At 41.1% G+C, this 25,726-nt stretch overlaps 1 protein-coding gene across 3 annotated transcripts in view; it reads right to left on the reverse strand.

Moving 5' to 3' along the window:
- Positions 1 to 25,726, reverse strand: part of VWC2L (von Willebrand factor C domain containing 2 like) — a 155,789-nt gene that overhangs the window by 51,318 nt on the left and 78,745 nt on the right. Inside the window, exon 4 of one of the 3 annotated variants that reach the window (XM_020798998.3) lies at positions 300 to 19,529. The exons of 1 other annotated variant lie outside the window; for it this stretch is intronic. In XM_020798998.3, the coding sequence (XP_020654657.1) occupies positions 19,525 to 19,529 (5 nt within the window). In that variant the 3' untranslated portion in view covers positions 300 to 19,524. Of the gene's footprint in view, positions 1 to 299; positions 24,643 to 25,726 lie in introns of those variants that run through there. One more of the 3 variants, XM_072977772.2, reaches the window with a different exon arrangement.

A 25,726-nucleotide genomic window follows, 5' to 3' on the forward strand; every position in this document is an offset into this window, starting at 1 on the left:
ACAGTAAAACGCCTTGTTGTGGACCCAGCACTGAATAGACCTTGTGATTCCTTCTTTCTCCAATCATGGATGGTCTGAAGAATGAACTCTGGAGATAAACCATGTGCATGTGGGCTGACATATGCCCTCATGTGAAGTTCAATCTCCTCTTTTCACTAAAAAAAAAGCATGTGAGAGAGATTGACTCAGGCTGGGCTCATTCTGCACAGGTGGGGAAGGATTAAATGTCTCTTCCAACTGCCCCCCCCCAGTTCATTTCCCCTCCCCAGGAGGGATTAACAAAAAGAACAAAACCTCAATTGGCACCAATAAAATATTTATTTCATGTAAACAACAACAAGAAATTATTCAGAAATGTAATGTTACTATAACATGGCTACAATACAGTATGCAATCGTATTGTATCAACAAGAGATGACAACAGGGGCACAAAAAGAGGTCCACCCAATCCAGCATTCTGTTTCTGCCAGAGGCTGCCCGGGTGCTTCTAGAAAGTCCAGGCAGGAGCTCAAAACCAGTATCTCCACATGTCCTTCCTTGTTACTCAGCAACTGGCATTCAGAGGTACACTGCCGCTGATTATGGGGGTTTCGTTCAGCCATGGGGCTAGTAGCTATTAAGGTTCCTGGCCTCCATTAATTTGTCTAATTTATTATTATTATTATTATTATATAGGCCTGTAGTCATCATCAAACCATGTAGCAGTAAATTCTTCGGGAGGCCTCTTTTGAACCTGCTGCCAATGTAATTGGGTGACTTGGCCCCCCCATCAATGAAAGATGAACAAAAATGAGTATACCAATACGACTCATTATAAAGCTCTGCTGCCATAATCTTCAACTCCAAACAACAAAAGCAACAACATTCGTTTTGGTGGAAAATAATTTAAGCCAATACTTAGATTTCCTGTTAAAATCAGTGGGAATTAAAATGTTTAGCTCTGGCTTGTTTACATTCACAGTGCTTATCATCCCAGTATTTTCTTAGAGATAGGCAAATCTATCCAGTTTGCTATTTATAACCTTCACTTTTTTCCAGCATGAGTTGATTATATCCCGTTTCCATGTAAATTTGCAATTTTAAAAGAAAATTGCTCAGAATTTGTTTGTACTTTTGTACATAGTATTCCCCAGCATACACATTTTTGCAGGCCTATGCCATTATTCCTTGACGTACACAAATGTTTGTATGCCATTTGTTTGGTTCTTCATTCCTAGAGGGTAAGAAAGAGATGGGCATGAGTGTGAAAGTCAGTGTGGTACAAGGGAGATAGGGTTGGTCTGGGAGATTACACGATCAAGCCTACACTGAAGTGTGAAATTCACTATGTGATCTTGGGTCAGTTACTCTCCCTCATGATAATCTTGGGAGTCACTTTCAGCATTGTGACATTTTATTAGATGTAGCTTGTGTGAAAAACTGCAGAGGCTAAAATTGCCTCAAGTGCAGGCAACATGAGAAAAAGAAGAGCAAAAAAAGAACTACTATGAACTTGGCCAGAGACACCACCAGGGCAGCAATGAAGGAGAAACCAGAGGGGAGAAGGGGAAGAATGAAGAAACATTCTAAAGAGAGACTGACTTAACCAAAAGAATATACAGTATGCTCTTTCAGTCCTATAAGGTAATTAAGTTCTGGAATAGAAGGGATAATGCAAAGCCCAGGTAAGAAGCTACGTTGGCCTATAAAAAGGTAAAGGTTCCCCTTGACAATTTTTGTCCAGTCGTGTCCGACTCTAGGGGGCGGTGCTCATCCCCGTTTCCAAGCCATAGAGCCAGCATTTTGTCCAAAGACAATCTTCCGTAGTCACATGGCCAGTGCGACTTAGAAACGGAACGCTGTTACCTTCCCACCGAGGTGGTCCCTGTTTATCTACTCGCATTTGCATGTAAAGACCCCCATTTCACACGGCAGCTTAAAAAAATAAGAAGGTGGAGAGTGGCTGCTATAGCCTGGTGACCTCACACAGAGACACACCTCAGCAGCTAGCTTCAGTTCATCCTCTTCCATACAAGATATTGATGCTCTCATTTTCCTTTCCTCACTTTTAGTCTCCATGTATTATTATTTTTTTTAAAAAAAACTTTTTAATCCACAGATGCCATATTTAACATAAGGGATTTTGTGGTGTGTTGCTTAGGATTCATAACTACATCAAACTTGACAAATTCCTATCAAAATACCTCTAAGAAGGCCATCATGTGTCCCTAACAATTAACTGTTGAAAGTAATTAGGTCTTGAGCAAAGTTTGTTCCCCTCCCCCCACTCCTGCTAATGTTACTTCTTATCCCCAAAGTGCCTCTGTTACTTGTAAATTCTGGTCATCCAGGCACCGGATCATCCAGTCAGGTCAGATGAGCAGGTGATGCCAAGTGAAAGGCCTCAGTATGAACATTGTCACTGCTGATGATCTGTGAAACTGAGAATGTCAGAATAGCTACCCTTCTGTGTCTAGGTGAATGCAATTGGGAAAGAGGCAACACTGATTTTTGACTCAAAGCCTAATTTGAGGCTACTTCTAGCAGCAATTGGTCCATGTGCTTCCATCCATTATCCAAAGGAGCTATATTCCAATATGATTCATTTAAAGAAATGAAAACTTACTAAGCTTATTGCTCATTTTCTTTTAAAATCCTTTTCTTTCTCTCCTGGATGCTGGTTTAAAACAGAACCGTTCTATGATGTAAATCTTGATGAAATCAAAACAGTTTTTTAATGCTTCACTTCAGAAGACTGATGTTTTTCTATTGTATTTTTCAGTGCCAATTAATTACTTAATTCATTAACAGTGTAACACAAGAATAGGCTTTGAAAATCCTGTGCTTTGTGTAGATGCCTTTTATTATGCCTAATTAAACACTATGGAAAGACCTGATTATGCCTCTGAGTATTTCCTAATCTTGAGGAAAAATAATGCACCCGAGCTTTTGCCGCTCACGACGCATGCAACTAAAGCAGAACTTGACAACTCAATGGCTATTTACCAAACAAAACCCATAGTAGAAATCATTGACAAACATGGCATGGGACAGTCTGCACTCAGTCTGCTCCCCCTCCTGTCTCCATGGGGGGTTAGATACAGGAGCACTAATTGTTTTGGCTGTTAAGCAAAACATAAAGCGCTACATGCAGCTCCTGAAAATGAAGAACAGTACCAGTGAGTAAACGCAGTCTCAGGACAAATTTATCCAATGTTCACTAAAAGTTAGGAACAGATTTCCAGATGGCAGTTGTACATATGGCTAAGGCTTTAGCAGTAGCAAAAAAAATGGCTAAAGAGCAGACTTTTTTTCCGAAATGAAATCAGCCCTGACCTTGGAACAGGAACTTTCTGCCAGTGCCAGAGGTTGCTGGATTTGTTACTTCTTTACTTCCTATTCTCTACCCTTCAGCAATTATTATGATCGGATGGACACACCGGGTGCGTTGGTAGTCCACCAGATGGCTTGCATTTTTTTTTCAGATGCCCTATTTATTAGCACAGGGGAAGAAGACAAGGAAGGGCTTTGTGTGACACAGGAATGCAAAACACAGCAATTAGCCCCAGAATGGTAGAGATTTTCAGCCAAGAATATAAAAAAGATGAATGGTGGTGCATGATTTGTGATTACAACAGGTAGCCTTTGTAATAATTATAATTTGTATTCATTCTGTGAAGTCACAGACTCTACATTTTGTAAATTGTATCAAGGTGGCCTGGTTCCAGTTAGAGGTGATTCAGCAAATCAACTGCTAAATGGAGTCAACACACAGACTCTGAACCCCCTGGTTCAGAGTCTACTAGTCCCTAGTGGACCTCTGGTTCAGAGGGCCTACTAGGGACTACTCCAGCCATTCTGTCTATGAGTCATACATTTAACTCAGTGCAGGAGGCTAGGCCACTTAGCAAGCTTGTTACATATACAGTGATGTCTCGCAAGACGAATGCCTCGTGCAATGAAAAACTCGCAAGACGAAAGTGTTTTGCGATTTTTGGTGACTCGCAAGACAAATTTTTCTATGGCCGCAAGACAAATAGGAACACTAATTACATTTCAATGCATTCCTATGGGAAACCGCGCTTCATAAGATGAAATTTTCGCAATACGAAACGACTCACGGAACAAATTATTTTTGTCTTGTGAGGCATCACTGTATACAGATGGGGGGGGGGGTTCTACATACTGTAATGCACCTCCCTCTACTCCCAAGGCAGCTTAATGTGTTCAAGCACACCAGATAGAAATTCTGTGATTACACAGAAAAATAGATAGCATTTTGGAACACTTGTAGAACACTGGACCAGAACATATCACATGACATACATGGAAATTAGCTCCAGCCCAACTCTAATCCATGCCCAAGCTGGACCTTTTTGGACCCAGGCTGGAGGAAATCCCTGGCAGATGGATGGGCCACTTTAAGGGCAATCGCTCACTGAAAAGTGATCCCTTCCAGTGCAATCAGGAGTGTGCCTTTCCACCTGTCTGATCACACCCTTAATTCCAAGCAAGCACATGAAGTCTACAATCCCAAATGCAGAAATGAGGATCTTTCACTGAATTTATCTGGACTCATTTCTAAAAAAAAGTGCTTAGGGTCAGGCTGTATAAATGCAGCAGAGTCCTTAGAGAAGTTTGAGGGCTACATTCCTGTTAAAATGTACATGTATTATATGTGGGTTTCTGTTGAGGGCAGAGCCTGAGTAAATTCTGGTGGAATTTGCTCAGGCTCATGTCCAAATAGGTCTGTTCTAAACTCACCACTTATTCTACAATCAGGCTAATAAATGTCTTCCTGCACATTAGGACTGACAAATGGAAATAACTTTCTGGTAGCAAAGCAAGCAGCTTATCCTGTCTTCAGGTTAGTGCAGTATATACATGGTAGAACAAATGAGAGCCACATCCGCGGAGATTAAACCTGAGGCAATTATAAGAGAACAAATAAAGACACAGGTCTATTCCATTACAACTTGTGCTGGATTTATACATAAGTAGATAAGTGACTTTTCAAAGTCTCAGATTGGGGAAATATTTTTAAAAATGGTAATGCTTAAACCTGATATAGCTTAAGCCTCTACATGTCTTAATTTATCCTCATTGCAAGCTCAAGAGACGTGGAGTACACCGCAACATTCAGTTTACTTTTGGGTCAAGCATATGTCAACATTTCAAAATACCAATAATAGCATGTGAAGTTACAGCTTGAACTCTCATGGTCTTCTGTTTTTGCTTGTTTAAATCATGCTCATAAATACAGTATGTTTTTACTTCACCTTAGCAGTGCAACACTGATTTGAATTCTGAAGCATTATGTGACAGACAGTGGAGAGAATTACAATTAAAGCTGGCTTTTTGCTGTCACCCCTGAATTGTGATTCATTTGTGTTTCTCTGTATGATTACTTAACTTCACTCTCATGCCTCTCGTTGGCTGGTAATATGTCCTCTGACTGCCACAGCAGTCTGCCTTAATTAAAAAGAGCTGGATGGGAGGAAAAAGCAATTCCTTGAGCTCCTTTGGCTACTGACAGAGTTAGGTCTCAACAGATGGCAGCTGACTTTTTGCTAGTGGGCAGATTGATTTAACTTCTAAATGAACAAAGTGTCGGCTACATATGACACATACAGTCTTGTAACCAACGCAGTACAATGTATGTTTCAAGTGCAGCTGTATGCAAATATTGAAATCCCCTTTGCTGTTTGTGGGCAGAGGAATTGGGGGCAGGGGACCATTCCCCCCCCCCATTTCTCCAGGAGAAATTCTCCTTCAGTTTCTCAAAGGTGGGGCTTGCCATTAATACTGGCTGTAGTACAGCTTGGTTATTTTGACCTCTAAGGCAGTGGCCTCCAACCTTGGGCCTCCAGATGTTCTTGGACTGCAACTCCCAGAAGCCTTCACCACCACCTCTACTGGCCAGGATTTCTGGGAGTTGAAGTGCAAGAACATATGGAGGCCCAAGGTTGGGGACCACCGCTCTAAGGAACTGGAGGTTGGGATGGAGCTTGCACGGCCACTGCAAGTGGCAATAGCAGTAACAGCAGAAATTATATAATCATGTAAAAAAAAAAGGAGGAGGAAATTCTTCAGAGGGGATTTCTGCTTATCACAGGGCAAGAGTAAGACAGACAGCCCTCAATGTTTCTTAGAAATTGGTCGTCTGAGAAACTGTGGCCCACTGCTAGTTGTACTATTTTTCAGGATTCAACATCTTTAGCAGGGCCTCTCAAATTGTGTGTTTTGAAGGGGTCACTGAAGATATATGTCATTTCTGCTTACAGCTCTTTTCCCATCATAGGCATCCTTCAGTCTCGAGAGACTATGGTATCGTGCTCTGCATGGAGGACTTGGAACAGCGTCTAGTGTGGCTGAGAAGGCCAATTCGAGAGTGACAATCCCTTCCACACTTAGGACAAATACCCCGTCTAGCTCCCTGATTTTGCTGCTTCTGTGACTGCTCTTTGCCTCAGCCTGCTGGGCGAGGGTCTCTTCAAATAGGGAGAGGCTGTGATGCACCGCATGCCTCCAGGCTGAATGCTCAGATGTCAGGGTTTCCCATCTGTTGAGATCCATTTCCAAGAGCTTCAGATCCTGCTTGCAGATATCCTTGTATCGCAGCTGTGGTCTCCCTCTGGGGCGATTTCCCTGAACTAATTCTCTATACAGGATATCCTTTGGAATCCGACCATCAGCCATTCTTGCAACATGCCCGAGCCAACGTAGGTGTCGCTGTTTCAGTAGTGTATACATGCTCAAAATTCCAGCTCGATCTGGGACTACTCTATTTGGAACTTTGTCCTGCCAGGTGATACTAAAAATCCATCGGAGGCAACACATATGGAAGGTGTTCAGCTTTCTCTCCTGCCGTGCATGAAGAGTCCAGGACTAGCTGCAGTACAGGAGTGTGCTCAGGACACAGGCTCTATAGAACTGGATCTTGTTTTATGCTGTCAGCTTCTTATTGAGCCATACTCTTTTTGTGAGTCTAGAGAACATGGTAGCTGCTTTGCCAATGCGTCTATCCAGCTTGACATCTAGGGAAAGAGTGTCAGAGATTGTTGAGCCAAGGTACACAAATTCATGGACAACCTCCAATTCTTGCATGGAGATAGTAACAGAGGGAGGTGAGTCCATGCCCTGGCCCATGACTTGTGTTTTCTTCAGGCTGATTATTAGTCCAAAGTCTTGGCAGGCCTTGCTAAAACGATTCATGAGTTGTTGGAGGTCTTCGGCAGAGTGGGCAACAATGGTTGCATCATTGGTGAAGAGGAAGTCCCGCATTTTCCCCATAAACCTTGTAGAAATTATGAGGCAAGGCAGTATTGTGACTAGCTCAAAGCAACAGATGAAGCTGGCTCTATGCCAGTATTGTCAAGTTTCTTGAAAGTGTTACTCCCAAGTAACTGAGGCTTCAGATTTTCTAGCTCACTCTCAGGACCATTTAGAACTTGTTTTGGTGATATAACAGGAGAACCCTGAACCTAACTAATGAGAATTTCAGTGAAATATACTTTGAAATTATTTTTAGAAAGGAATCTGTTTTCTACCAAACTGAATTAGAATGGGTGAAATTTTTTTAGCACCTATTATAAGTGATCAGTTGGGTAGGAGCTTAATGCTCATTGACCCTGTAGCTTGGTTCCTATCTCCTTGCCCTGTGTGCTTTGTCAGAGGTAAGGGACACTGGGTTTGCACAGTGTCCTTGCACCTTGTTTTAAAGTGGAGACATTTTCCTGGAAGGTTTCTGGAGACTCTGGTGTGCCTTTTTTTAAAAAGAATTTCACCTTTTTTCCTACTGCTACCACTGCTGCTTCTTCACCGTTCTGGCTGCACAGCAACAAATTTGGTAGAGCAGCAGTAGAGATGCAACCAATCCTTTGAAATTCCTAAATTAAATGATTGTGTAAACTATTGTAGTCTGTATATGACACAGTGCTCTTCTCTTCCTTTATTTTTAACTATTGTGTATTGTATAAATGTTGCAAGTTGTCATTATATATTAACTGTTTTTACTCTGTGTTTTGTGAGCCACCCAGAGTGGATTATGTCTAAATGGGTGGCATATAAGCTTAATAAATAAATAAATAAATAAATAAATAAATAAATAAATAAATAAATAAATAAATAAATAAATAAATAAATTCATTCTCATCTATTTTCCTTAGTTATGTGTCATTAAGTTGGAACCAACTTACAGCAACCCTCATAAGGCTTTTAAGGCAAATGAGATATTTAAGGAGTGGGCTTACTAGTTCCACACCCCTAGAGAGTTTCCCAGGCTAAGTAGAGATTTGAACCCTGGTCTCCAGTGTTTGAGTCCATCACTGTTTCCATTATACCAGACTGGGATACTATTGAGATTACTGCAATTTACTGCCCCATCTCAAACAGGAAATTTTAAGCCTTTAAGGCAGATGAGACAAGACAAGAAGGAAGTCTTTTCTTTTTGTGCTGGGGATGAGAGCTGTGGTAAGAGGTGCAGGGGCAGTGGGAGGCTGGTCAAAGCCAGGGAGGAAGGCTAGCCCTGGAAATTTTAGGAAAACTTTGGGCATAGCTGGTATCATCACAGAGTGATAGGAATTCTGGCAACTAAATGAAGAGCCGGTTTTTACAAAGTTACTTAGTTTTTCCTATAATGTTAGATAATGCATTTGCCAAAATACTACCTATTTCCAAGTTTGTTGTTGTTGTTGTTTAGTTGTTTAGTCATGTCCGACTCTTCATGACCCCATGGACCAGAGCATGCCAGGCCCTCCTGTCTTCCACTGCCTCCCGGAGTTGGGTTAAATTCATGTTGGTTGCTTCGGTGACACTGTCCAACCATCTCATCCTTTGTCATCCCCTTCTCCTCTTGCCTTCACACTTTCCCATCATCAGCGTCTTTTCCAGGGAGTCTTCTCTTCTCATGAGATGGCCAAAGTATTGGAGCCTCAGCTTCAGGATCTGCCCTTCCAGCGAGCACTCAGGGTTGATTTCTTTTTGGCCCCCTCTTTCTTTCTTTACCTGCTTTATGGTTTCTACTTCACCACCACTTGTTCTTTGCAGGCTTAAGGCTGCCTGCCCTAAAGCTGAGAAAATGGAAGTTTTGGCTTCTCTTTGGCATACACAAAGAACAGTTCTTTGTGGTACAGCACTGGAATTCAGATGCTCACGGTCCTTACCTGTATAAACCAATGTGCAGCTCTATTAACACTGCATGATTTTTTTTTAAAAAAGGAGAATATTACTGTCTACTGTATATCTGAATCTCATATGAAGAATCATTGCTTTCTTGGCTTCTTCAATCATAATTTGTGTCACCTGGCCACAGAAGCTTAGGGAATAATTTAGAGAAACTTAAAAACATTCAAGTGCTCTTGATTTCAATGAGGAGACTTAAACCTGAACTTAATTATCCCACTGAAATGATCTTACTTCTTACAGTCTTAATTCAGACTGTTTTGTGCTGTTTTGTTTTCATCGTTGAGTGACAGTATGTTAGAGCTTGATCCCATTTCTAATAGAAACAGGATTTGAACTGGGTCTAGCAAGTTTTAATTTGATTTTTTTTACAAAAGGTGTCTACAGGATGTACACAAAACCTCAGTTCCCCCTCTCCCCAGTCTCAAGTTTTTCTGTTGGGACGGTGTTATTTTAACTCCTCGGCTAGTGGTCATTTATTTTAACTCAGTTAAAACTCATGGCTTTCTGAATTGACTTGTCCAATGTGCACTCCTCTGTTCTGGGAAATTGCTCGCTGTTTCTATGTCGTTGTGCTAATTCACTGAGTGCTTGTGTTTGTCTTTCCTCAGCCAAGGAAGGTGGAGAGGTGGGCAGGAGGAAGGCTCTTCGTTTGTCAGCCTGCTGCAAGGAAGGTTTCACCATTTCCTCTTGGAAAGAAGGACAAAGCGAGGCTTGGAGCAGATCTCATGTTAAAATCATGTTGATTCATGAGGATCTATGCTTGGATCGGTGTTTTTCCACCGCTACAAAGCCATGCATCCTTCATTTCTGTGGTGTATTCTGTGGGTACAAATGGGACTTACAATTTGACAGTATTTGGGGGCAGATCCCATTATGTGGATTCTCTCTCTCCCTAAATTGATTCCATTTACAACAGAACTTCTTATGAGGCAAATGTAAATATAAACCAGCCCTTCGCTGGCAATCTAGCACTACAGCCAAAATCCTGGAAGAAACAATGCAAAATTTAAAGCAAATATTCTCAACTATTTAGTAATGCCTTCTAAGTATACACTGTGCCATGTTTTTCAACTGTCTCCTTCATCCCTTTAGCTACCTGTGGTACAAAACACATCATGAGGTACCATAGCTATTTTTCAACACCATAAAGAAGAATCATTATTGGGGAGAAAAAAAATGAACCATTCAACTGAGCTTCACTTGGCCAAATTATGTCTTTTGCTCAGGCATCTTTATGGAATTATGTTCTCTCATTTTCCAATCTTTGTTTGATGCTACAGGGGACCGTAGCAAGAACTCCCTAGAGCAAGAATAGGTAGTATTTAGTGAATCCATCAGACCTGACATGTGTGACCTCTGTCATCTTGCTGTATGGCTTCATTATCCCTAAAAGACTGCCCGCCTTCAAAAGTCCACGTCTGACTTTGCATCATCATCTCTGTGAGAGATTTTTGTTTGAACATCGGGTGGAACTTCCTAGAAATGAAGGAAGCCCTTTGCGAACCTGGTTCACTGCGTCTGGGGAAAGGAGCTCTAATGCATAATTTTTATTTATTTATTATAAGCAGAGGATAATTCAGAAAAAAAACTAACCCACTTTAAAAAAAAGATAATAAATGAAAGGCTAGAACACTAACCTAGCTCTAACAGACAGGCTTTTACTTTTCATCACATTTTTTCTGTTGGTTCTCTAATAATTACTATTCTACATTTCCTATAATGCATTCTTTTTTACATTGACGTAGCTTGAAAGGTAACTGAAAATTATCTCCCAAGCCTTTTGCCTGCCGCTTTATCACAGTTATGCAAATTAACTGCCAGTGCCTCAAATAAAGGAAAACTAAATTCTTTCATTAATATTTGCCATTTGTTGCCCTGGTTTGTAACCTGGGAGGGCATCTGCAATTACTGTGCAGCACTGAGCCAGGCCTCTCACTCTCAGCCACAGTGGCAAGAGTGCGAGTTCTGTTCCTTCCTTTCCTGGGCATTAAAGTGCATCCCGTAGAGCTTTCTCAAACAAGCAATCGCCACTCATGTGAGAAGCCTAATTGACTTCCAAGGGGCTCCGCATGTAGGCAAGAGCTACTCATGCGGCTACCAGGCTCAAGGAATGTGTGCTATGAGAATGCCCTAGCCAGCACCTGTGCAGCTTGTTTTAGAATATATATAAGCAAAAGCATTGATTGCCAAGATCCACCGTGTTCCTCCTGGACTGAAACACAGTTGATTGCGGCATTGCTCCTCAACTGGAATCAATCCACAGGATGCTTGCTTCCCATTCTCTGAGCATGTGCGTGTGTGTGTGTTCTTCGAAATGTAGAAAGCGTTTTGTTTTAGATCATAAATGAGAAACGGCTGCATGCCACAGAGATGCGTATTGATCCGACAAACAATGTCGAAAAGGAAGGTTGATGAACACACATCATGGCATGTTGCTTGCTGTGGGGAGAAGAAGGTAACTGGAAACTGAAATTATGCCAAACGAAAACAGAGCAAAGCTTTCCTTCTGTGCATTATGGGGACAAGCCTTACAAAATACAATAATTCTCCTTAAACGGAGTGCTGCCATATGCAGCAACTGAACATCTGGAAGCATTCACACAAGGGCTACTAAATATTGCATATATGCATTTGGGTACTTTTTTTTTTTTTTATCTTTCTTCTGAGTCAGCAGCAGAGGTGCAGAGATGATGAAGAAGGAATGGGATGATGCTTTGGGAGATGGTGTAAGTGTGGGAGGAGATGATATAGAGGTACAGTGGCGCCTCGCTAGACAGTTACCCCGCATGACAGGTTTTTTTTGCTAGACATTGGCTTTTTGTGATCGCTATAGCGATTCGCAAAACAGTGATTCCTATGGGGGAATTTCACTGGACAATGTTTGGTCCCTGCTTCGCAAACCAATTTTCACTAGATGACTGTAACATTCAGCTCTGCTCTCACAGCTGGGCAGTGGAACATCAGCCAATGAAGGGACGGAGGGTGGTGCAGAAGGGGGAGGAGCTGAAATATAAAAGGGGTGTGTGAGGTGTGAGAGGGTTAGATGGAGAGATTGATAGATTGAGAGTTAGTGATGAGCATGTTTGGAGGCCTGTGAGCCAAAATAGTCAGTGAGGAAAAGTCTGTGTGATTCAATGAATGAGAAACAGTGATTTACAACTTGATTATCTACCTGTGATTTACTCATTTTATTTTATTATATCAATAAACAAGTTTTGTTTGGGAAGAAACACTTGTCCTTTTTAAAAATTGATTATAATTGGTGGCAGCAGTTGAAGAGGAAGAGTAGTGAGCACTCCTGGAGGCCTGAGTGGATAGAGGCTTCAGAGTGGCCCGCTACAATGACGATTTTGACAGCTCCCTCCACGGTCACAAACAAGTGTTTTCGGGACCTAAGCTTCGCAAGACAGCGATTTAAACAGCTGATCAGCAGCTCGCAAAGCAGCTTTCCTATGGCCAATCTTCACTTGACAACAACAATTCTTCCCCATTGGAACACATTAAACAGGTTTCAGTGCATTCCAATGGGGAAATGCTTTTCACTAGTCAGTGATTTCGCTAAACAGTGATTTCAGTGGAACGGATTATCATCGTCTAGTGAGGCACCACTGTATAGATGAACTGAAATCTTGGAATTGCTGTATTATAGTTAGCTGTACAGCTGGAAGTACCACAATATAGTTCCACATCCCAATGACAGATTCTTGTTGTTGTTTTTCCCAGGGTAGAGTAGTGTTCTGAGGGAAGATGCAATACTAGTTCTATTTGCACCAAGGACTCTAATACACAAATTACAGTGTTAAAATTTGGGATTTTCAGGGCAGCTACGTCTATCAATGCAGCAAAAAAAGGCCAGAGTATTTCTGTTCAACAGAAAGCGCCCCCCACCATCTTCCCTGCAGTTCCCTCCCTATGCTAATAAGACAGGGATTTCCAGAATGAAATGGGCAAGAGACTGACTAATGGAAATGAAGGTACTGTAATTGGCTCCACATAAAAGGACAATTAACACTGGACAAACAGAAGAGAATTAGGTGTTAATTACTGGCTGGAATACTACCAGAATTGAAAAGTGGGGCTAGAAATAAGAAAAGGTATATTCCTAAGGGTGCTTTCCCCAAACAAAACCACCCAGAGGACTTCCCAACCTCTGTTCCCTAACGGCCCTGACTGGCCATTGTAATTTATGAGCACTCAGGATCACTTACCTTGTCACATATTAACAGGACAGGAATGCTACTAAAAATTTCTCCTGTGTTTGAGAGCATAATGTAGGAAGAGTGAAAACTTATCGCTTCGGAATGTGACAAAAGAACAAATGCAAAATGTATACACGACACGGAGAAACAGGAAACCGCAAAATCGATTGTGTTTCTTCAGCCCGACTCCAGATGAAAACTAAAGCAATGTTGTTGCCTCTGGAATACATCCAGCAAGTTGTGTCTTTGGAAATTATTGGTCCCTTTGCCAAATCAGTTCTTCAAAGCCGTAGTGATGATTTGTTAAGCTCCATATCTTTTCTTTCAGCCAAGGAAATGTGCTAAAGTTTGAAGATGGGGTAGAAAGAAGCCATGGGAAATTGCTGGCATTCTTGGCCTTAGAAACGTACAGTGGTGCCTCGCATGATGACGATAATCCGTTCCGTTAAAATCACTGTAAAGCGAAATCGCCATCATGCAAAAGTAAAAAAACCCATTGGAATGCATTGAAAACCGGTTAATATGTTCCAATGGGGGAAATACCTGCTCGTTTTTCAAAGATCGCCCATAGAGAACCACTGATCAGCTGTTCTAATTTGCTGTAATGCAAAGCTTCTGTCCAAAAAACACCCATTTTGCGAAGGGAAGCCATTTTACAAAGCTGGGAAAATCATCATCAAACGAAAAGATGGTTCCCAAAACAGGGACCGAATCGACGTAAAGTGAAAAAACCCCATAGAAACATTGTTTTGCGATCACTATAGCGATCGCAAAAAAGTCATCGTACAATGATTTCGTCATCAAGCGGGGTCATCGTCAAGCGGGGCACCACTGTACCTCACTTTGAGAGTGTCTTATAAAACAAAGCAGAAACCAGAGCTCTAATTCATGTTAGGGCACAGTTGTTCTGGGCAAAATACCAAAGGTTTTTGTATATATTTTACTGAATTAGGTACAACAGTCTGTACGTTTCGATGGCTACTTTTCTTAAAGCATCTGCTTGCATCTGTCAGGATTGCTCCAAGTACTTTAAATCATTGCTTAGAACTTCACAGAGAGAAGGAATGATTTATCCAAGGACACTCAAAGTAGCTTCAGAGTATACCCCACAGAGAAGCCCACAGTACTGTTTAGCTTCTGAGATTTTAGAATATGATGATGATGATGATGATTACTACTGCTATCATCATCATCACCATCACCATGATGATGATGATGATGATGATGATGATGATGATGATGATGATGATGATGATGATGTGCCTTCAAGCCAATTCCCACTTATACTGACCCTTTCCAGTGTTTTCTAGGTATAGTGTACTCAGAAGTAGTTTGCCATTCCCTTCTTCTGCGGGAACCCTGGGACTGTGTTGCTTGCACAAAGCCACGTAGGCTGGTTCTTCTCCTACAAGGCCCATGAGAAAACAAACTTGGCTCCACAGCCACATTCCTCAGCTCACTGAGATACCCAGCCAGTTAACTAGGTAACTTAAGACCCACAAAATGAGTTTTATGATATAAGTGGGATTTAAAGACAATCATTCATTCTTAAAGAACCATGCGCAGCATGTAACTTTCTAAATATCCTTCCCCAATTTGATCCTATTATATTGGACAGAGATTCTCAACTCTCCCATCCAATGGGGCTCACACTGGGTGGGAACAAAGGGAGTTGTAGTCTAAAATGTCTACAGCAGAGCTCCCCAACTTTGGGCCTCCAGATGTTTTTGGACTACAACTCCCAGAAGCCTTCACCACCACCTCTGCTGGCCAGGATTTCTGGGAATTGAAGTCCAAGAACATCTGGAGGCCCAAGGTTGGGGACCACTGGTCTAGAGAACAACAGGCTGGGGAAAGATATCCTAAAACTTGTTTATTGACATCTTAGCTTACTAAGTAGGTTTGATCTTGGCTCATCCCAGAGATAAGACTCTTGGCCATATTGACTCTGGAAGCTGCAGTCCTAAAAAGAGAAACTCTTCCCATCTCTGGTGACTGCAATTCTAAGTCCAGTGTTTGACCAATACTTCATTGGTTTATCTGAGATAGTGGCTCTCAATCCGTGGTACCTGTACCTACTACACAAGCACCTTCAGTGGTTTCTATAATCAGTGTGAAGAATTAGTTATCCTTCTACCTCCAGCTCCTGTGTGTGTGATGTGCCATCGCCTACTAACTCTACCTGCTTTAGGCTATCCATCTGTGATCTTTTGGCATACAAGTATTTTGTGGTTAATATAGCAGCAAAATTTATACAAAGTACAATTTTCAATTACTACTATAATGGGATTATTCTTTTTGTTTCCCTGTGTTTCCTCCCAACAATAATAGGGTAATTTTTAGTCTCCTTAAAATAATGACATGTAAAAGCAGCATAAATATATAAATCATCTTCTTAGCAAAAAGTGGGATTTTTGCTTCTATCACCCAGTTTTTTTTGACAAGAGTGACAGAGATAGAATAGGCTGATAACAACTGTTCTAGGAACTACTAGGCAACCATTGGAAAAATGAGACAATCTATAATGTGTGAGAAAAATCTATTCTTCTGTATTAGTTGGAGGATTTCTTTGAGCAACAAAGAATTGTATTGCTTCTCAAGATATCTGGCAGCTTGACCTGAGCTTTATATATAGCTTCCTTTCCCCATCTCTCTACATTCTGAAAGCCTCCATGATATTCTTGTGCCTCCCTGTCCTTGCTTCTCAAGCAGAAAATAAGGTGATCTTGTTAAACACCAATGGATGCTGTTCCTGTTTTAAAGCAGGGACAAAAAGTGCATCACCGTCCAGATGGGATTCGATTTGAGTCTGGGGGATGCAGTCCAACAGCACCTACAAGGCTACACTTTCCCCATCCCTGTTTTATAGAGAAAGATTGAAAATATACACAACTAATGCAAATATGTACTAAAGACCAATTCCAACTGAATTCAGTATTTACATATGGGTATAGAACTGCTACCTAAAATATATTATCACTGTTTCCGCACATTCATTCGAAATTCAGAAAGATTTCTGAATTAACTTCAAAATGGAAGGTGTGAGAAATGTCCGCACCATATCTCAAGAACTGAAAGGGTCAACGAGAAGAAAGAACCAAGAAGAAGGCTCCCCCAGGCAAAACTCTGAAGATTCAAAGTAGGGATGGACATCCTTGCTTGTCTTGTCCTCACACTGGAGGATGAGGAAATGCAAAATCATCCTGTGAAAGGGTGAGGCATTTTGCTTCTCTCTCCATAAAAAAGGAGGAGGAGGAAGAAAATGAAAAGATCAGACCACACAACCATTGCAAAAACAAGGGTGTTTCTTGCTTTGTTCTTTGACTTTCAAAGATTAGAGGCATTGGAGAAGTTTTGCTTGCCTCTTTTAATGTAATTAGCCAATCAAGCTGTGCTTGCTTGCGCTCTCTCTCTTTCTCTCTCAATCTGTGTGCGTGCGTTTGTGTGTGTATGAAAGGACATTAGTTTTACATCAAGGTAGTATTAAATTTTGAAGACCTTCTCAAAGGAAAAAAATAGCATTATCTGTCTTGCTTTTACCTGGAGATGGGGAGCATAGCAAGGTTTGAAAAATTCGTGTTGGGCTGTTTTGTTAAGCCAAGACAGTCTAAACCAAAGAATGACTAATAGTTCAGTGGGTATTCTTTATATCCCTGTTTCATAGTTATTCAAACATATGGTAACACCCAGAATGAGGTTGCAGGAAGGATCTCTTTCCATTCACAAAATTTGTGAAGGTGGGGGGGGGAGAGATTGAGAGGGGGGGTATCATTTGTCTGAAATTAATTTGTATAACAGAGACACAAATAAAGTAGGGGTCAGAAAACTCAAGAGAAAACTTTTAAGTGCTTTCTTAATCTTCATTTTGCCAAACCCACTTAGCTGTAATATGGAATCCATGCTTTTATTACACACTTTGCTCAGCAAAGTCTCAATTTCATATTTAAAAAGCCTAGATGATACATCCAGTTACTTTACATATTACAATTCCTCTTACATATTCTCTTTTCTTCATTTATGGAGAAACCAACAAAGAAGCATTTACTATTCACTAAATTATAAAAGCATACAAAGCCATTCTCCAGAGCTCTGTATCTACCAGAAAGCTTAATGAACCAACCTCTTGAATGGTTACAGGTACAGGTAATCTACTCAGTATAAAAATTTAGAAAGGATGGTGATAAAAGTCTCTTTTCCCCACAGCTTGCCTGTAGATAATTTACAGATGTTAATGTTAATATAAAAAGTTACAGGAACACCAGTGATCCTATATTGTTTGGCATACAAGGACATATTCCAAAGCTAAGAAAAGAATATTTTATCTCAGAGAGACTCAAAGTTTATACACATGTCAATCATGCCAGTATTCTCTCTGAAGCAGCACTGGTTATTATGACCCTTAAGGCAGAGACTTTCAGAATGCGTCATGGTGAACCTCCCTAAGTCAAGAAAAATATCTGTGTGATTGATTCTGTACACATGATGATTACCTATGCTGACCACTTCCATGTAGAAAAGTATATTTTGATCACATTAGCAACCAAGTTCACCCTGCAAAGGTGGTCCTCAGTCAGGAATGTATCACTGCAGATATTAGATGGGGACTCTCATGACTGAAAATTGCTCCATCTACAAAACATTTTTTGTAGCCGCCCAGAGTGGTAGAGTCTACCAGATGGGCGGGATATAAATCAAATAAATCAAATAAATAAATAAATAAAACAATCTGTCCACATACAAAAGTAGGATGTCAGAACATGGGACAGACAAGAGACCTTGTCCATGACATCTCTGTGTGAACTTATTATTTTTAAACAGAGAAATATTCACATACCCTCATCTTCTTGTTTCAAGTGGTACAGTACAAACACAGGTTTAGTATCTCAATAATTATTCCACACAGTAAAGACTCCACATAGGCTGTATCATCATGTGTTCCCTGTGTTGAGGGGTTTCACAAAGCCCACTACCCAACTCTGTCCATCAAAGTGCATGTAACAATTGTACACCCAATATTTGGTGAATGTCAAGATCGATATGGGAATATGTACAATCCCAGACAAATTTTCTGTAGGGTTGCAAATTCATGATAGACTTTGCCGAGTGCTGACAGGTATATAAATGTGAAAATTCATAGGGGGTTATGTGTCAAAAATGGAAGTATGATTTGTGACCTTCACAAAATTAATCTCAGTTTGTTAGCCTTTATGCCAGTATCGACAGATATATGCAGAGAAACAGAAGCAGGTTGCCATCGTGCCTATATGGTTTGTTCACATGTTGATTTGCAAGTATGATCCTTTAACCCAGAAGTAGGCAAAATACAGCCTGGAGGCCACACACACAGGTAAGCTTCCAAGGGTGTCCCCAGCTCTACTGCTGAATATGACTTGCAGACTGGGTCATTGTAATGTGGTAGCAAATGAAGGGAAAGCATCTAAAACAAACAGGGCATTTATTGTGAAATTAATTTATTTGGGTTACACAAGATGTGCAAGCCACTCCCTCTATGTTCCCCCTGCATCCTTCAAAATCTGCTCTTGAGGGTCTCCAAACTCCCTGGAGAAGATTGGGTCCTGCAGCAGAAAGTGAAATGAATTCTGATGGCTGATGGGTATGGCAGGAGAGCACCCATTGTTATGGAACCAGAAATGAAGTGAGATCAGCAAGTCTTTGTTTGGTGCATTGAAAAGCAGGGATTCAGGAATAGTGACTAACTCATTAGTGACTAACTGGTGGAGTAGCACTGAGAGAAGACCAATATGGATTTCATCATAGAACACAAAAATGTAGGTTCCGAAATGAACAATTGGTTAAATTTCTTTGATTAGAAGCATGGAAAAAAATGCTGTTAACTATATTTCGAAATCAGATGAACCAGGTTTGTGCAAATATAGTTCTGCAGGATTCATGTTTTCCCACTAGTTACAAGTAAGACATTTCAGGAAAAAAAAATCAAAATCTCAAAATTTGGTTGCTTAATAATTTATCAACATCACATTTCTTTCTTTTTCTTTCTCTTTTTTTTTTTAAGCAATAGCTGACATTTTGGATTTGTTTGTTTCTAGCGGGATTTCCCCAGGGATCCAAACAACTCTTCAGAGAAATCATTTGAAGTCTTCTCTCATCTCTTCTCCTCCCAACTTTTTCTGTGTCTTCTTTATCCTGCAACAGTTGTATATAATCAAATGGCAGCTAAAACAACTCTGAAACATCTTTTCATTTTTCAAAGCTTTCAAAAAGTATTTTCGACCTAATTTTCTTGTTAACCATCTCAGAAATAATTTTAGCAGGGAAATAAAAAAAAGCTAACCAGGAGTTGAGTTTAATCCCATATGGAAGGAGTTGCAGAGGGATCTGAGAGCCTTACAGTGTAATGCTAGCCCTGTGCACTCTAAAATATGTCCCACTGTGGGATTACCCCCCTAAGGAAGTGTGGTTAAGACTGCAGACTCTTACCAGTGTCAGGTCCAATCTTACGCTATTCATGTGGGTTGCCGCTGGTGGAAGTACTCACATGCAACTCCACTCACCTTAACAAATTCATATTCAATAGAACATGGATAGGCACTGTGTCGATATCTACCTGTATCAATCTCCCTAATCACCTCAGAGTGCCAGTGTATCTCTCTCCACATTAGCGCCCCAGTCAGAATAATAAGGATCTTCCACAGAAGGTGTTGTGAAAGCAATCACAATATGTACTGTAAAGCACTGTGCAAAATAAATAAGGCACACCATTTTCTGTAGCTTACCTATGCCTGGGGGAGTCAAGTGACAAGTCTCATATCTAAGGTTCATTGGTTTACCCAATTGATGGATCAAAAAACAGTTTGTAATAAAGCAACCTCAAGGTGATGGCTTGAAGCAGGAAAGCAGTTTGGCAATTTATAGTTCACAATTGTCAAGCTGGGCTTTATGGGATTTCCCCTGCTGTTGCTTATAATAAATACAGAGGGAAGGGTCAACTGGATTCTGCTATTTGAGATATGTAAAATATTCCTCAAAGATTTTACTCATTAATTCTCATACCACATTCTACCATCTGGCTGAATGTAAGAAAACAAGGAAAGCCATTCTGGAAAAAAATCAAAAGCCAATCTAGTACAGGACTGTGTTCCACTGTGAAAATCAGATACTGATGATGACCCACAAAGAGGACAGCACCTCTCTGCCTACATGCCTTACCAAGTGGTTTTCAGAGGCAGTCTGCCTCTGAGACGGGAAGTAATATATAGCCAGGAAGACTGAAAACCACTAACAGTCTTACATTCTATGAAATTGTCTCATCGCTCTTTTAAGTAATCCATTATGGTGAACATTACTTTATTTTGTAGTAAAGCCCATAATTCTGAACTGTGTAAAGAAGTGCTGCTTTCTATCTGCCCGAATCACTCACCATTCAATTTAATTGAACGACCTCTGATTTTAGTTCTATGAGAAGAAGAAATATTTGGTAGTTTAAACAAACCAAATTTTAATTCTTATCTCAAAGGGAAACATGACACCAAATTGATACAAACAACCTTTCAGCAACACATTTTGCCTCAAATTTTAACTAAGCCAGCAGGGGTGGTGGTGTTTCCTTATGACTTGGGCAAGCTATTGCTTAGAAATCAATTATCTGTATCCACATCCACTCACCCTGTTTGGAAGGAAACTTGATAATATTTTCTGATGAATTTATAGGAACAAGTATTGCTAAGGGTGTCCGATCTTGATCTCAGAAGAGACAATGTGAAATGTCAGGTAACATACCCCATAAGGCAAAAAACCAAGTGGGATAGAAAAGGATGGGCAGCTGGCCACTACATAACTAATCAAGAGAAAGCCCCATTGTGGAACAGGCATCTAATCTGAAGAGCAGCTTTGCATTTTGGTCTCGGTTTATTTATGTGTTCATTATTTTAGATCCCACCTTTCCAATCACAAATAATGTTCAGTAGGTTGCTAGGGACGTAGCATCCTCACACTGAAGATGGAAAAGACACTGAAGCAGGTTTGCATTTACACACAGACTTATCAGTTTTGCATCTTCTGACATGGGCTATGGGCCCTCTTGCCTCAGAAATCCATAGGTTTCTGAATTTGTGACACCTTTCAGAGGAAAAAAATGTGTATATAACTATGTATGTGTCTCAAAAACATACATGACTAAAATTAGGAACAAACCGGTGGTTCCCAAATATTTTGACTCATGGCTCCCTCGACTGGTTGCCTGAAAGACTATATCCTCCCCTCCCCTATAGCAAACTTTCACGTTGGCTGGGAGGCAAGGGATCTCCCACATACACACCGCACATACTTCTGTGGTGGCCCTCCCCTCCCCTCCCTGCAGCTCCTGAGCCAGTCCCTTCAATGCCCCACAGGCGCTGAGGCACAGGGATCTGTGGGACCTGGGCTGGGTGCCAGTGTGGTACAGAATGCTCTGAAAAAGGGGTTGAAAGGGAGAAATTACTGACACCCCCTTCACCCCCTTCCCTTTATTTTATCCCCTCCCCCTTTTCCCACATTTAGTGCCCAAGAATATTTTGAGCTTTAGGTCCCTCCCTTCCTGCCTTCGTTTCTAAGCTCAGCTCTAGATTTGGGCCCACAAGAGTTGCGTGGGTGCTCCAGATGCCTCATCCCGCCTCCTTCCACAGGTGCCCAATCAGAAGCAGCACCAGGGGCTTCCCTGCCCCACCTCCTCCTCTAATTGGTAAACAGGGAACAGTGGCTGTGGTGGGAGGTGGGGGAGGAGAGAAAAAGAAGGGGGGGTTGGTGAGGAGGAGTCCACAGAGCCCCTGCTGAGGTTTCATGGTGCACGTTTTGGGAATCCTTGCTATAATCAATGAAAAACCAGCACCTTTTTAAAAATATGCAAAAACATGCTTGAATTCTTATATGGGAGGGGAAGATTCTCATGGTCCAATAGAAAATTGGGATGGAATGAGAATGCTGGTGGGAATCAGAGAAACACCGTAATGACAAGTATTTACATTCCTACTCTACAAGTTGATTCGAGATGATGGCAATGGCCTTTTTTTGCTATTGTTGCAAGCCCCCTTTTAGTCTTTGATAAGTCAGGGCACCAAACTGCACAGTACTGAATCTGCTCGGCACTTCTGTTTTGTATCTCTTTGCAGTGCTAATGTTCACAAAGCCTAAGGCAAAATTATTAAAGGCATGGGGGTAATTACGCATCCAGCCCCCATTAAAGAACAAATAGACATTCCAATAAAAAAAATTAAGAATGATAGCACATAAGTAGGCTCTATATGCTTGTGCTTTTCATCACTTGTGGAATGTTCTTTAAAAAGGTCTTTCTGGAGGTAATGCATAGGGATGGGATTTTCCTGTTAACATGAAAATATCTGTCCCTCCTTCCACCCCTCTGCAGAGGATGCCGTCCCGCCTCTCGAAGACTGCCTGAACACTGTACAGAGATGGCTGAGGGACAATAGACTGAGACTGAACCCAGACAAGACAGAAGTCCTGTGGGTGGGGCCCCCTAGTGTCTGCAGTTTGGGGGGGCTCCCTCTCCTTCGGGGCAGCTACTCTCTCCACTCAGGATGAGGTCCGCAGTCTGGGTGTACTTCTGGTCCCAGTACTATCAATAGATAGCATTTGTGGTCCATTTTCCCTTTTTCCACCTGAGGCGGATTGTTTAGCTGCATCCCTATCTTGACAGCAGGTCCCTCACCATGCTGGTCCATGCAATGGTAGTCTTGAGATTAGACTACTGTAACCCTCTTTATGTGGGGTTGCCCATGAGGCTACTACAGAAACTCCAGCAGGTCCAAAATATGGCAGCCAGATTACTGAGTGAAGTAAATAAACACCATCATATCTATCCTACTCTGGCCACCTTGCACTGGTTACCTGTTCATTTCCATGCCAGCTTTCAGGTGATGAGGCTGACATACAAGGCCCTAAATGATTTGGGACCTTGATACCTGGCAAAACACCTTCTTCCAATGAGATCTACCCGACCTACTCGATCTTCCCAGGCCATCAGTTGAGATCATTGACCCTGAAAGAGAAGACCAGAAACCAGGCCTTCTCAGCGGTTGCCCTCTACCTGTGGAATAATCTCCCACCCGAAATACGCCCTTCCCCTTCACTGGGAATTTCCAAGAGATCTTTGAAAACTTGGCTGTTTAGAAAACTTTAATGGATATCACATTGCCAGAGTGCAGAGGTGGAGTCAGTATATAAGTTACCTATTTTGCTACCTTGTCATATTCATTGTTTCATGTTGTCTTTTTCTTAGGTTTTCTTTTCTCAGTTTAAGTTGATTGATATGTTTAATTTGATTTTTTGTACTGGTATTAGGTTGTGAATTTATTTAAGTGCTATTTGTCATTTTAGCATGTTGTGAATTGCCGAGAGTGGCCTTGCAGCCAGGTGGGCGGTATAGAAATTGAATAGAAAAATAAATAAATGAAAAAACAAAAAGAGGCTCTTACTTTTGTTTTTATTTTTTTGAAAGATAGCCACTTAAACATAACTGATTCATGTTAACATACGAGAGGACATGAAAGTTTTATTTTTTGTGTGTTTGTTTCCCTCTTTTATGTAACCTTTGCTTCACCAGGTGTCTGCCCAAATTTAATCCAATAATATCATGGAGGCTATCAGCATCCAGTCAGAATATCCAGAGGATGGGGAGTGGAAATTTCGAAGCTGTGAAAGGGCCTGAATTGGTTGGAACCCAGGGAGACAGTTCTTTATTGTTCCTTTGTTCCTTTGTTTGCTTGTTTTACTGATTCCTTGTGGTATGTGAGCTTCTAGCACCCTTCATTCTGTGATGCCTGGTAGTGGGTGCCTGCCTCCTTGTCTGTGCCTCGCTGTGCCTTAGATCCTATCAATTTTGTTTGTTTTGGTGTTGTTGGTTTTTTGCCTCATTGGGATTATTTTTTTGGATTATTTGCCCCTGATTTCTTTGGTGATTTTTCCCCCTTTGGTTCATCCATTCTTGGATATTTTTGCTTCCTGCCGGCTGCTGTACTAGACCAAAAGAACAAAGAGAAGAAAGTATCTATTGACAGGAGCAGATAACTCTGTTTTGTTGGGTGGAAATTGTTGTTGTTAATACTGTTGCCTACTTCAGGAGAAGGTTGGTTCTCTTCTGCCTTGCCTTTGATTTTTTGTGTAGTTTTTATGGGTTCTTTAGGGCTTTTGGACCAATACCAGATAGAACACGAATGGGGAAACATGACTCAAAAGAATCTGATATAGGCCGTCCCTTCCATGTTAAACAAAAATGGTGCATGAAAAAGGCATCCTCCAAAAGGATCTGAAATGAAACAAAAATGAAAGTCTCCATCAGGCACATCCCTAGTTACGCAACTCCTTTGTAAGGATCTAAGATTAAAAGGAACAGCAACTGTGGGAAGTGATTGACGGCGCCACTTAGGCCACAGTTAGATGGGTATTAATACCACCGTTTGGTCTAGGTTGGGGACATCCTGATGAACTCTTTTTCCTGGCAATAGCATAATAAGGTATATGTCATTGCAAACCAGCCCATCCTGGATTTATGCCTACTCACAACTTTTTGGATTCTGTTCAGAGGCTACTTGTTATTCTTGTAGCTACAGGCAGGATCGCTCTGTTTTGGTTCAGCTCCGGTGTGTGTAACTGCTAACACTAAACAAAAGCTATCCTTTGTTTAAGCTGCTTAAGGACCTTGAGAAGTGGAAAGCTTCCAGGAGGTCTTCCATTTCCTTTTAATTGTTGCTAATGCATCAGTATTTAGTTGCATTCTTAGACTTAGAAGCTAGAACCTGATTCACACAAAGGCTGAGAAAATGATACCCTGCGTGACCATGGATACATAACTGTTAATGCATATTTGAAGAACAGTTCATTGTTTTGTGATCTTTTGCAAGTATCTCATGGTAAAATAATTATTAGGAGAATCTTTCATATTCTCTTAATGTCTCGGAAAAATTCAGTTGTGTGATCTGTTGTGCTTGTCTAGCAAATAGATGTATGTTCCAAAGTATGGATGCAGGTAAACTCTGGAGGACTCGTCTAATCAATGTTACTTGAAGAAGCAAATTGACAATGCTGTGAATACTCAAAATAAGGAGAGGTTACTTTACAACAGGACCCAAGTGATGCCACAAAATTGGGCTGGACTAGAAGGTAAGAGGTAGATGGGTCAAACAAGCTGAGCCAACCAGGGCACAAAATTCAGCTGTCACAATACTAAGGTAGCTAAGGTCACAATTAGAGTGGCAAAGAAGAGGAACTGTTTTGACCCAAGAAGTAAACAGATGGTAACTCACTAGGGGGAGGAATGGGTTCAAAACTAGCTGGAACTTGAAGCTTCCTTGATTTCTTAATGAAAATCAAGGGGCTAAATCCAGTTGCTA

This window comes from Pogona vitticeps, chromosome 1 (genome assembly GCF_051106095.1).
Source record: "Pogona vitticeps strain Pit_001003342236 chromosome 1, PviZW2.1, whole genome shotgun sequence".
NCBI lineage: Eukaryota > Metazoa > Chordata > Lepidosauria > Squamata > Agamidae > Pogona > Pogona vitticeps.